This window comes from Lutra lutra, chromosome 14 (assembly GCF_902655055.1).
Source record: "Lutra lutra chromosome 14, mLutLut1.2, whole genome shotgun sequence".
NCBI classification, from domain to species: domain Eukaryota; kingdom Metazoa; phylum Chordata; class Mammalia; order Carnivora; family Mustelidae; genus Lutra; species Lutra lutra.
In genome coordinates, this window is record NC_062291.1 from 47,937,641 (window position 1) to 47,949,845 (window position 12,205).

The window sequence follows — 12,205 nt, forward strand, 5'->3', positions numbered from 1 at the left end:
GAGGCACTGAGGGGAAACCTAACTAAAAGGAAGAGGAACAAGGTACACATGATTTCAGAATCACTCTCAGGTAGCCCGCTGCTCCCACAACTTGACCAGGGAAGAGCACACGCAAGGCCTTGGCAGTGGTGTAAGGGAGCTCGGCCTTAACAAGCTGCCTCCTGGGCTTTCCTCATTTTTATCCTGTTGGTGTTTCAGTCTCTCCTCAGGATCCTGGAGACCCCCAAAGGCCGTGCTGCTTTCAGAGTGTCCAGTGGCTTCAATGGACTCTTGTCGCTGCTCTCTGACCTGGAGGGGTCGCTCCAGGAGCCCCCGCTGCAGACGTGGGCGATGGTGTCCCCCAGCCAGACCCTGGACCTGGTCCTGCACACCCTTTGTGTCTTGTCCGCGGCATTGCACCTGGACCCCGTCAATGGTGACTTCTTCAAGAGGAATGGGCTTTTTGAGAAGTTGGCTGAAGACCTCTGTTTGCTGGGCTGTTTCGGAGCCCAGGAGGAAGAGGGAGCCCCTCGGCACTCCGGGGCGGACACAAAAGCCAGGCCATTTGCTGATTTGCTGAGTGCGGCCTTTACCTCTAGGAGCCCATTCCCACCCAAGATACAGAGCTGCCTCCAGATCCTCAGCTTTCTGGACAGCATGGCCAGTGGCACCCTTCACCTGTGCAGAGACCTGAAGGAGTCCCCAAGGGCTGGGCAGGACCCAGCTGTGAATGCCCAGAAGGAAGAAGCTGGCAGGGATGCCCAAGGCAACTTCAAGCAGTGGCCAGACATGGAGGAGAGGTAGAGCTTTGCCGCCTGCTTCTGTAATTGTGTCACGAGTGCCTTTCTCTCTCCCGTTTTCTCCCCAATACCCTGTGCATGTGTAGTAGGCCGGAAGCCTAGACCTACAAACTGGGGCGGTGGTGGGGGGTGTGTGGGAGGGTGCACAAATGTCACGTGTCTTTCTTCCCTTTCAATCAAGTTAACTTTGACTCTAATCTCCTCTACTGTGGGAGCTGGCAGAGAACCAATCTGAGTCAATATGTGGTTAGAGGATGCTTTTGAGTTCTACAAGAACTGGGGGGCTTCTCAGATCTTGGAAGCCAAGGGCAGAACTCTGCCGATAAGCTCACTTTCTCCATCACCATCTTTGCTGCTGCTCTGGGGAGGCTTGGTGCCTGTGCCCAGCCACCCTGCTGTCCTGGGCAGCCTTTGCCCCACCCGTGACTCTGCTCTGCCAGAGATGAGGTCATTTGACTTGCAGGATAACCACAGTAACCTTTTCTCCTGTTCTTTCTGGCTGCTTCCACTTCTCGTAACAAAGACAGTCATCTCTGCTTACCTCTCAGGCCCATCTCCTCCATGAGCCCAAACTTTTGTAGACAACGCTTTACTTTCATTCCTGCAAAACAGACTTCCATTAAAGCGATTGAGCACAAAGAACACTGCTCCTTCCTTTGGAATTGCAGGGGAAGAAAATGAAAGAACATAACAGCAATAGTGGGTTATCGTTTTTTTTTTTCTTTTTAAGATTTTATTTATTTATTTATTTAAAAGAGATCACAAGTAGGCAGAGAAGCAGGCAAAGAGAGAGGAGGAAGCAGGCTCCCTGCTGAGCAGAGAGCCCAATGTGGGGCTTGATCCCAGGACTCTGGGATCATGAACTGAGCCGATGGCAGGGGCTTTAACCCGCTGAGCCACCCAGGTGCCCCAAAGGGTGGGTTATCTTTTTTATTCTCCTTAGATAGCAATGACAAAACACAAATTAATATTGCAATAAACTATCTTGCTTTCTACCTCTCCATACTGTCTGACGTTTGCTGCCATGGGACTCCCTTCTGAGAGACGTTGTACCCATTTATCCAAAGATGTTGGATTGGCCATACAGCAGTGCTGGGGGTTGTTGGTGAGGGGGACGAATGCCAAATCTCCAACCACTTAGATAATCATATCATTGTTCTTGTTTCTCCAGCTAATCTGCTAAATTAATTGGTTTTCTAACCTTGCATTTGCACAGACACCAACTTGCTCATGAAGTATTTATTGCTGCCTTTGATTTGCTGATTTTTTTGAAAAGGACTTTTGTTCATGAGAAAGATTGGCCTTTCACACTCTTTTCTTGACTATTTTCACTATCGAGTTTATGGTAGCCGCCTAAAGCCAGTCGGGCAGTGTTGTCTCTTCTATTCTCTGGAAGAGTTATGTAAATAAAGATCACTGTTCCTATTCCTTAGCTTTGTGACAGAATTTGCCAGTAAAAACCTCATAAGCCCCATGTTTCCTTGTAAGAAGATTTATTTTTGTGAGAATAAACTTATATTTCTTCTTGAATCATTCTCAGTAATTTTTCAAGTTCATTTTCCCATTCTGAGTTCCAATTTCCTGGCTGGCATAAATAAGGCTGTTCCCAATATCCTTTTAACTTTTTGCTCCTGACATCATTTGCTGCTTTTCTCTCCCCTGCACCCCAACACCCCAGCATTTTTGACAGATTTTTATTTATCAGTGTGTCTCAGGGGCCAACTTCCAGCTTTTCCTATCTCTCATACGTACACTTTCTATTTCTGTTTTCATTTGGTTGTTCTTATTATGTCCTCTACTTTCTTTGGGTTCATTCTGGTATTCTTCTCTTTAATTTAATTGATTAGGAGACTTTTTTTTTTTTTTTAAAGATTTTATTTATTTATTCGACAGAGAGATCACAAGCAGGCAGAGAGGCAGGCAGAGAGAGAGGAGGAAGCAGGCTCCCTGCTGAGCAGAGAGCCCGATGTGGGGCTCGATCCCAGGACTCTGAGATCATGACCTGAGCCGAAGGCAGCAGCTTAACCCACTGAGCCACCCAGGCGCCCCGATTAGGAGACTTTTTAAATGCAAATTTCTGTCACTTTACTCGAGCTGTATCATGCAACTTTCATTATGTTGCACTTTCGATATTATTTAGTCCTAAATATTTTAATTTCCTTTCTGACTTGTAGTTTGATTCTTGAGTCTTATTTGAATTATGAATTTCCAAAGTTACAGAGTATTTTTGGTCATCTTTCATTGTTGTTGAGTTCTAATTTTATCATCATGAGAGAAGGTGGGCTGTATGATGGCAGTGCTCTGAAATTAGTTGAACTTGACCTTGTGGCCTTCCATGTGACTAATCTTCATAAGTGTTCCATGGGTGCTTGAAAAGAATGCATATTTTCCAGTTGTAACACTCAGTGTTCTATTTCTGTTGTTTACATCAAATTCATCTATTGTCTTCTTCAAATTTTCAGATTATTTAATCTGCTTGATACATCAGTTACTAAACTGTGTTAGATATATTTTTAAAAATTTTTTTTAATTTTAATTTTTATTTTCAGCGTAACAGTATTCATTGTTTTAGCACCGCACCCAGTGCTCCATGCAATCCGTGCCCTCTCCAATACTCACCACCTGGATCCCCCAACCTCCCACCCCCCGCCCCTTCAAAACCCTCAGATTGTTTTTCAGAGTTCATAGTCTCTCATGGTTCACCTCCCCTTCCAATTTCCCTCAACTCCCTTCTCCTCTCCATCTCCCCTTGTCCTCCATGCTATTTGTTATGCTCCACAAATAAGTGAAACCATATGATAATTGACTCTCTCTGCTTGACTTATTTCACTCAGCATAATCTCTTCCAGTCCCGTCCATGTTGATACAAAAGTTGGGGATTCATCCTTTCTGATGGAGGCATAATACTCCATAGTGTATATGGACCACATCTTCCTTATCCATTCGTCCGTTGAAGGGCATCTTGGTTCTTTCCACAGTTTGGCGACCGTGGCCATTGCTGCTATGAACATTGGGGTACAGATGGCCCTTCTTTTCACTACATCTGTATCTTTGGGGTAAATATCCAGTAGTGCAATTGCAGGGTCATAGGGAAGCTCTATTTTTAATTTCTTGAGGAATCTCCACGGTGTTCTCCAAAGTGGCTGCACCAACTTGCATTCCCACCAACAGTGTAAGAGGGTTCCCCTTTCTCCACATCCCCCCCAACACATGTTGTTTCCTATCTTGCTAATTTTGGCCATTCTAACTGGTGTAAGGTGATATCTCAATGTGGTTTTAATTTGAATCTCCCTGATGGCTAGTGATGATGAACATTTTTTCATGTATCTGATAGCCATTTGTATGTCTTCATTGGAGAAGTGTCTGTTCATATCTTCTGCCCATTTTTTGATATGATTATCTGTTTTGTGTGTGTTGAGTTTGAGGACTTCTTTATAGATCCTGGATATCAACCTTTTATCTGTACTGTCATTTGCAAATATCTTCTCCCATTCCGTGGGTTGCCTCTTTGTATTCTTGACTGTTTCCTTTGCTGTGCAGAAGCTTTTGATTTTGATGAAGTCACAAAAGTTTATTTTGGCTTTTGTTTCCTTTGCCTTTGGAGATATATCTTGAAAGAAGTTGCTGTGGCCGAAGAAGAGGTTACTGCCTATGTTCTCCTCTAGGATTTTGATAGATTCCTGCCTCACTTTGAGGTCATTTATTCATTTCGAGTTTATCTTTATGTACGGTATAAGAGAATGGTTGAGTTTCATTCTTCTACATATAGCTGTCCAGTTTTCCCAGCACCATTTATTGAAGAGACTCTCTTTTTTCCACTGTATATTTTTTCCTGTTTTGTCAAAGATTATTTGACCATAGAGTTGAGGGTCCATATCTGGGCTCTCTACTCTGTTCCACTGGTCTATGTGTCTGTTTTTATGTCAGTACCATGCTATCTTAGTGATCACAGCTTTGTAGTAAAGCTTGAAATCAGGTAACGTGATGCCTCCAGTTTTATTTTTGTTTTTCAACATTTCCTTAGTGATACGGGGTCTCTTCTGGTTCCATACAAATTTCTGGATTATTTGCTCCAGCTCTTTGAAAAATACTGGTGGAATTTTGATCAGAATGGCATTAAAAGTATAGATTGCTCTAGGCAGTATAGACATTTTAACAATGTTTATTCTTCTGATCCAAGAGCATGGAATGGTCTTCCATCTTTTTGTGTCTTCTTCAATTTCTTTCATGAGCGTTCTATAGTTCCTTGAGTACAGATCCTTTACCTCTTTGGTTAGGTTTATTCCCAGGTATCTTATGGTTCTTGGTGCTATAGTAAATGGAATCGATTCTCTAATTTCCCTTTCTGTATTTTCATTGTTAGTGTATAAGAAAGCCACTGATTTCTGTACATCAAGATTAGAGCAGAGATCAATGAGGTAGAAACCAGAGATACAGTAGAACATATCAATGAAACTAGAAGCTGGTTTTCTGAAAGAATCAATAAGATCAATAAACCATTGGCCACACTAATCCAAAAGAAAAGAGAGAAAGCCCAAATTCATAAAATTATGAATGAAAAGGGAGAGATCACAACTAACACCAAGGAAGTAGAAACAATCATCAGAAGTTATTATCAACAGTTATATGCCAATAAGCTAAGCAACCTAGATGAAATGGATGCATTCCTGGAAAACTATAAACTCCCAAAATTGAACCAGGAAGAAATTGACAACCTGAATAGACTGATATCTAGTAATGAGATTGAAGCAGTGATCAAAACCTCCCAAAAAACAAGAGCCCAGGACCTGATGGATTCCCTGGGGAATTCTACCAAACTTTCAAAGAAGAAATAACACCTATTCTCCTGAAGCTGTTTCAAAAAATTGAAGCAGAAGGAAAACTTCCAGACTCTTTCTATGAAGCCAGCATTACCTTGATCCCCAAACCAGACAAAGACCCTACCAAAAGGAGAATTTCAGACCAATATCACTGATGAATATGGATGCTAAGATTCTTAAGAAGATCCTAGCAAACAGGATCCAGCAGCACATTAAAAAGATTATCCACCATGACCAGGTGGGATTCATTCCTGGGCTACAAGGATGGTTCAACATTCGCAAATCATTCAGTGTGATAGAACAAATCAATAAGAAAAGAGAGAAGAACCACATGGTCCTCTCCATTGATGCAGAAAAAGCATTTGACAAAATCCAGCATCCATTCCTGATTAAAACGCTTCAAAGTATAGGGATAGAGGGAATATTCCTGAACTTCATCAAATCTATCCATGAAAGACCCACAGCAAGTATCATCCTCAATGGGAAAAAGCTTGCAGCCTTCCCGTTGAGATCAGGAACACGACAAGGATGCCCACTCTCACCACTCTTGTTCAACATAGTATTAGAAGTCCTAGCAACAGCAATCAGACAACAAAGAGAAATAAAAGGCATCCAATATTGGCAATGAAGAAGTCAAACTCTCTCTCTTTGCAGATGACATGATTCTTTATATGGAAAACCCAAAAGACTCCACCCCCAAACTACTAGAACTCATACAACAATTCAGCAATGTGGCAGGATACGAAGTCAATGTACAGAAATCAGTGGCCTTCTTATACACTAACAATGAAAATATAGAAAGGGAAATTAGAGAATTGATTCCATTTACTATAGCACCAAGAACCATAAGACACCTGGGAATAAACCTAACCAAAGAGGTGTTAGATATTTTTCATCGTAGTGATAGATTTGCCAATTTCTGGTCATTTTTGCCTTACATCTGAGGATATTGGAATCACACATCTTGACAATTTTTACATCATCTCATGGAATCAGAAATTTTCACCTTCTATGGTGACCCTCTTTATCCCCAGTAATATATTTTGCCATAAAAACAGTTTTGTGTATCCATAAAAAGGCTATGCCAGCCTTCTTTTGGTTAGAATGTGCCTGGAATTAAAAAAAAAAAAAATTCTATTGTTTCAAGCTTTCTGGGTCCTAATGTTTTAGGTGTTTCTTTTGTCAATGCTAAAGAGTTGGTTTTGTTTTTGCTTTATTTTGTAATTTAACCCAGTGTGGTATTTTTTGGTTATGGAAGCATGTGCTTTGTTTACATTTTTATAATTACTAATATGTTTGGAACGATTTTTACTTCACTATTTTGTATTTGTCATGGTCCCCCTTTTTCTTTTGATTTTTTTCCTTGTCTTCTTTTGAATTATTGGAATTTTAATTTTTTAATTTAATTTTTCCCATTGACTAACTTGGATCTTATACTCTCTATTAGTCTTTTAGTGATTGCACTAAAATAATTTAACAGTCCTCCTCATAATGTTTAATCCTTTACTCTGTTTACCATTGCTATTTATCTTCATCCTCTTTCCAATATATATGTGTTCCATGTGTAATATGTAAATTTAATTCAACTCTTAAATGTACACTTACATTTCCAATGTATATATTACTGTTGCCTAATATTAATTTTGGGCCATGATCAATCTAATCTAAATCTAATTTTAGCTAATCCAACAAATAAGGCATGTATTCATATTCACATATTTTTTGTTGAGGTATAATTGACATATAATATTATATTACTTTCAGGTATAAAACATAGTTATTCAATATTTGTGTATATAAATATTTTAAAGACTATATGAGAGATAGAGAGAGAATGCTTGAGTGGGCTGAGGGGCAGAGGGGGAGAATCTCAAGCAGACTTCTCACTGAGTGTAGAGCTCGATGTGGGGCTTGAGCTCACAAGCCTTGAGGTCATGACCTGAGCAGAAACCAAGACTTGGAGAATGCTCAACCAACTAAGTCACCCAGGCACCCCTCAGTATTGTATATATTGGGAAATGACCACCACAGTAAGTCTAGTAATTAGCATCCATCACCACACTAGTTACAATTTTTTTTCTTGTGATAAGTGCTTTTAAGTTTTATTCTCCTTGCAACTTTCAAATATACAATATAGTAATATTAACTGTAGTCACCACCATTAACTGGTGGTCACCACCAACTATAGTCAAATATGCAATATAGTAATACTAACTGTAGTCACAACTGTAGTTGTACCTTATGTTCCCATGACTTATTTATTTTAAAACTGGAAATTTGTACCTTTTGACTGCCTTCACTTATTTTGCCAACCCTCTAAGCCTTGCTTCTGGCAACCCTCTGTGTATTCTCTGTATCTATAAACTCTTTTTTTGTTTTTAGATTTTACATGTAAGTGAGATCATATGGTATTTGTCTTTCTCTAAGTATTTCACTTAGCATAATGCCCTCAAGGTCCATCCACGTTGTCACAAATGACAAGATTTCCTTCTTTTTTATGGCTGAGTAATATTCCACTATGTATTTGTACCACATCTTCATCCATTCATTCATTAACAGTCACTTAGGTTGTTTCTGTACCCTGGCTATGGTAAAGAATGCTGCAATAAACATAGGGGTACATGTATCTTTTTAAGTTGGTGTTTTCACTTTCTTCGGGTAAATATCCAGAAGTAGAATTGCTGGATCATATGGTAGCTCTATTTTTAATTTTTTGATATATCTTCATATTGTTTTCCATAATGGCTGCACCCATTTACATTCCCACCAGTAGCACATGAGTGTTCCTCACCAACACTTGTTATTTCTTGTCTTTTTGATGATAACCATCCTAACAGGTGTTGAGGTGGTGTCTCATTGTGGTATTGATTTGCATGTCTTTAATGATTAGTGATGTAAAGCACTTTTTCATCACCTATATATCTTCTTTGAAACATCTCTTTGGATGTTCTGCCCATTTTTTAAAAAAGATTTTATTGATTTATTTGACATACAGAGAGAGAGAACACAAGCAGGGAGAGCAGAAGGCAGAGGGAGAAGGAGAAGCAGGCTTCTAGCTGAGCAAGGAGCCCAATGCGGGGCTTGATCCCAGGACCCTGGGATCATGATCTGAGCCAAAGGCAGTTGCTTAAGCAACTGAGCCATCCAGGCAACCCGTTCTGCCCATTTTTGATTGGATTTTTTTTTTTTTTTTTTAGTATTGAGTTGTATGAACTCTATATATTTTGGGTATTGACCCTTTATCATATATACAATTTGAAAAACATTTTCTCTCATTCTGTAAGTTCCCTTTTTGTTTCACTGATGGTTTGTTTTGCTGTACAGAAGTTTTTAAATTTAATATTAGTTCTACTGGCTCATTTTTGCTTTTGTTGTTTTTGCTTTTTGTGTCAAATCCATAAAATCATTGCCAAGACCAATATCAAGGAACTTACCATCTGTTTTCTTTTAGCAGCTTTATGGTTTCAGGTTTTATGTTCACAGCAAGTCTTTAATCCATTTTGGGTTAATTTCTGTGTATGTGTAAGGCAATGGTCCAGTTTCATCCTTTTGTATGTGGCTGTCTAGTTTTTTCTCAACAGCATTCATTGAAAAGACTGTCCTTTCCTCACTGCATCGTCTTGGCTCCTTTGTCGTAAATTAATTGACAACATGTATGTGGGTTGATCTGATCTCTCTATTCTGTTCCATTAATCTATGTAACTTATGCCAATGCCATACTATTTTGATTACTCTTTGTAATATCTCTTGAAATCAGGGAGCATGATGCCTCCTGCTTTGTTCTTGTTTCTCAAGGTCATGACATCTCTCACTGCAGTGGTACCACAGCGGCACCTTATGAGATGGCCTTGACCAGATTCCAGGTCCTTCTCTTCTTGCTTTGTCTTGGGGAGAATTCCCTTTCTGAGGCTCCCTGATCTCTCTGTTCTGGGGAAGGGTGTCCTTGAGGAGGCCTCTACCCTGGCCACCTGGAGAGCATGGAGGTCAATTTGGTATCTCAGCATTGAACCTTATTTTACCAACTGTTAGAGAGCAGGGAAATAGTTGTCGGCACCAGAAGGCATTAGTAAGTGGTTTTGAGTGATGAGAAGCCATAGTCATTTTTCAAATGTCTCTGGGGGCTAAGCTCTAAACACTTCTATTCATTTAGTTCCCTTCCAATCTTAGAACTTTACTAATAAAGAAACCAAAGCTAAGAAAGGATAAATGGCCAAAGTCACACATTTAGTAATTAAGCAATAGAATCAGATTATAATCCCAGGTCTATTTCCAAAACCTGTGTGTGTGTGTGTGTGTGTGTTTCTGTGGGTATGTGTTCTTCCTGCTTCTTCTGGAAACTCCCACAATAATGGCAATGATTTTCCAAATGTTCTGACACAATAGCTTACAGTTTAAAGTTGGTCTCTAACCTATGGATGGCATCAACCCACATTCTTTACCGACTAATCCTGTGTTAGATGTCACCTTAGTTTTATGATGAGTAATTTTTAAATGTATAAGAGTCAGATTTCATAAATAGAGCAATTTTTTCCTCATTAAAAAAGATACATCACCCTTGACCTTTCCTAATGGTTAGAGAATAAGTGAAACCCTAGCCTCTCATGAGAGAATCTGGGGGATAAAGGCAGGGCAGTGGGCTGAGAATGGGGGACAGGTTGCTCATCCCTGCCCACCATGAACTCTTGGCATCTTCTTGGACAAGTGCCTTGGCTCAGCACGGTCTGTGCAAAGTGGGCCTTGCTCTCCAGGGAGGAGGGGCAGAGGCTGTGGGCCTTGGACTCAGACCAAATGCTCTATGCCTTCATGGCCATGTTCCTTGGGCCTATTGCTTTATCTCTGTGAGCTTCAATTTCCTGAGTTGAAGGCAGTGGTAATAAAAGTATCCACTTTGAGGGCTGCCACGAGGTGGGGGTTGGAGATGATAACGGTGCTGGTCATCATGACCATAGCTGCTGTCTCCCAGGTACTTGTGTGCCAGATGCTGTGCTCAGCTTTTCACAAGCATTAGTTGGTTTAATTCATGTAACAACGATGATTTAAGTAACATTGCTTACAAAATGGAAGTTATATATTATGGAATTGCCCAAATACATGTGTAATGTGCAAGACTCTGTTGGCTGTCAGAGGACTTGGTTCCTGCCTAGGCTTCGACCTCTCCTGGCCTCTGCTGAGCCTCATGGGCGGACTTCCGCTCATTATATCAACAAAAGGGACACTATCAATGACTTAGACTTTGAACCCAAGTTGTGGCTATAATGCACATCTGTAAGGGGACATGCTGCCCAAGAAGGCAGTGTGCACCAGGCAAAGACAAGGTGGCAGGGGATGACCAGAGCCCTAACCAGTCCTTTGTCCTCCTCTGCTGCTATTCATCTGGAATTAATAGTCACTCAGTAAATATCATGACATCGAAAACCCAGTAAGATTTTACTTTCTGATGTATATAATATATGCTCTCAATTCAAAAGACCCAGCGAGAATACTTGGCAAACTGTGAAGTTGAAGTATGTGAACCTTTTGCCTTTTTCACAGTAGTTGTGGCCCAAATATTTCTATATACCCATGCTTCTAGGATAGTCTAGGGGTTTGCTGGAGTCAGAAGCTCTGCAGACCAGGCTGCATGAGGGCCTGACTTTTTGCAGCTCTCTCTGAGGCCTGGGGCCCTGGGATGGAAGCATTTGGAGGGTGTCCCTCTGATGCTAGCCCTCACTCAGTCCTCCTTGACATCAGCACCCCATTCTCCAAGATTCAATGCCTGGGGCAGTGTTGGATCTGGATCTTAGGTGGCCTTGGAGGGTGGCCTGGCTTTTTCCCTGGTAACTCCCCTGAGCTGTCCCCTCCCAAAGGGGTCTTGCTCTGTCACACCTGCCATTCAAACCAGGCTTGCTTTTCCATGCTTCTCTGGATGACCAGGAATTGAATGAGTGGCGTGTGCCCATGCAGACATTATGGGGGAACTTGTGCTTGTGCACATGTGAGTACATTAGGCGTTGGCTCTGCATCTCAGGTGTGAGAACCCAGCTGAGCAGGAAGCATCTGCCCAAAGCCTGTCGTCCCTCCTGTGGAACTGTGGCTTTGCAGGGAGCTTTCTCTTAAACCGCCATGCACTAGTCAGCCTTGACCCGCAGCTGATGTTTCATTTTCGGCAGTTTCACTTCTGGCAGCCAGCCACGGTCTGGAAGCAGGTGATCCTCCTTCTGAGGAATCGTAGGCAGGCCAAGAGTAGCCTGATGCGGAGTCCCATGCCTGTGTCATCCACGTGACTCTGTCTCTAGGTATTTTATCACTTCCGTCGCCACAGGAGGGGTGTGTAAGGCACAAGAAGATATTTGGACATAACTTTTATTACCGCGTATTATTAGAATTTTTCTATTATTAGTTGCTATTGATCTCTTACTGTGCCCAATTTATAAATTAAACTTTATCATAGGTATGTATGTTTGGGGGAAAAAAAACAGGATATACAGGATTTGGTGCCATAGCGAGGACTATGGTTTCTTGTGGCTCTTTTTTTTTTTTTTTTTTAAGATTTTATTTTTTTTTTCTTTCTTTTTTTTTTTTTTTAAAGATTTTGTTCATCCACTTGACAGAGATCACAAGTAGGCA

At 41.1% G+C, this 12,205-nt stretch overlaps 1 protein-coding gene across 3 annotated transcripts in view; it reads left to right on the top strand.

Annotated features, from left to right (window-relative positions):
* WDFY4 (WDFY family member 4) overlaps positions 1-12,205 on the top strand; it is a 279,441-nt gene that overhangs the window by 49,529 nt on the left and 217,707 nt on the right. For all 3 annotated transcript variants that reach the window (XM_047702650.1, XM_047702652.1, XM_047702651.1), the window contains exon 12: positions 199-779. In XM_047702650.1, the coding sequence (XP_047558606.1) occupies positions 199-779 (581 nt within the window). The remainder of the gene's footprint in view (positions 1-198; positions 780-12,205) is intronic.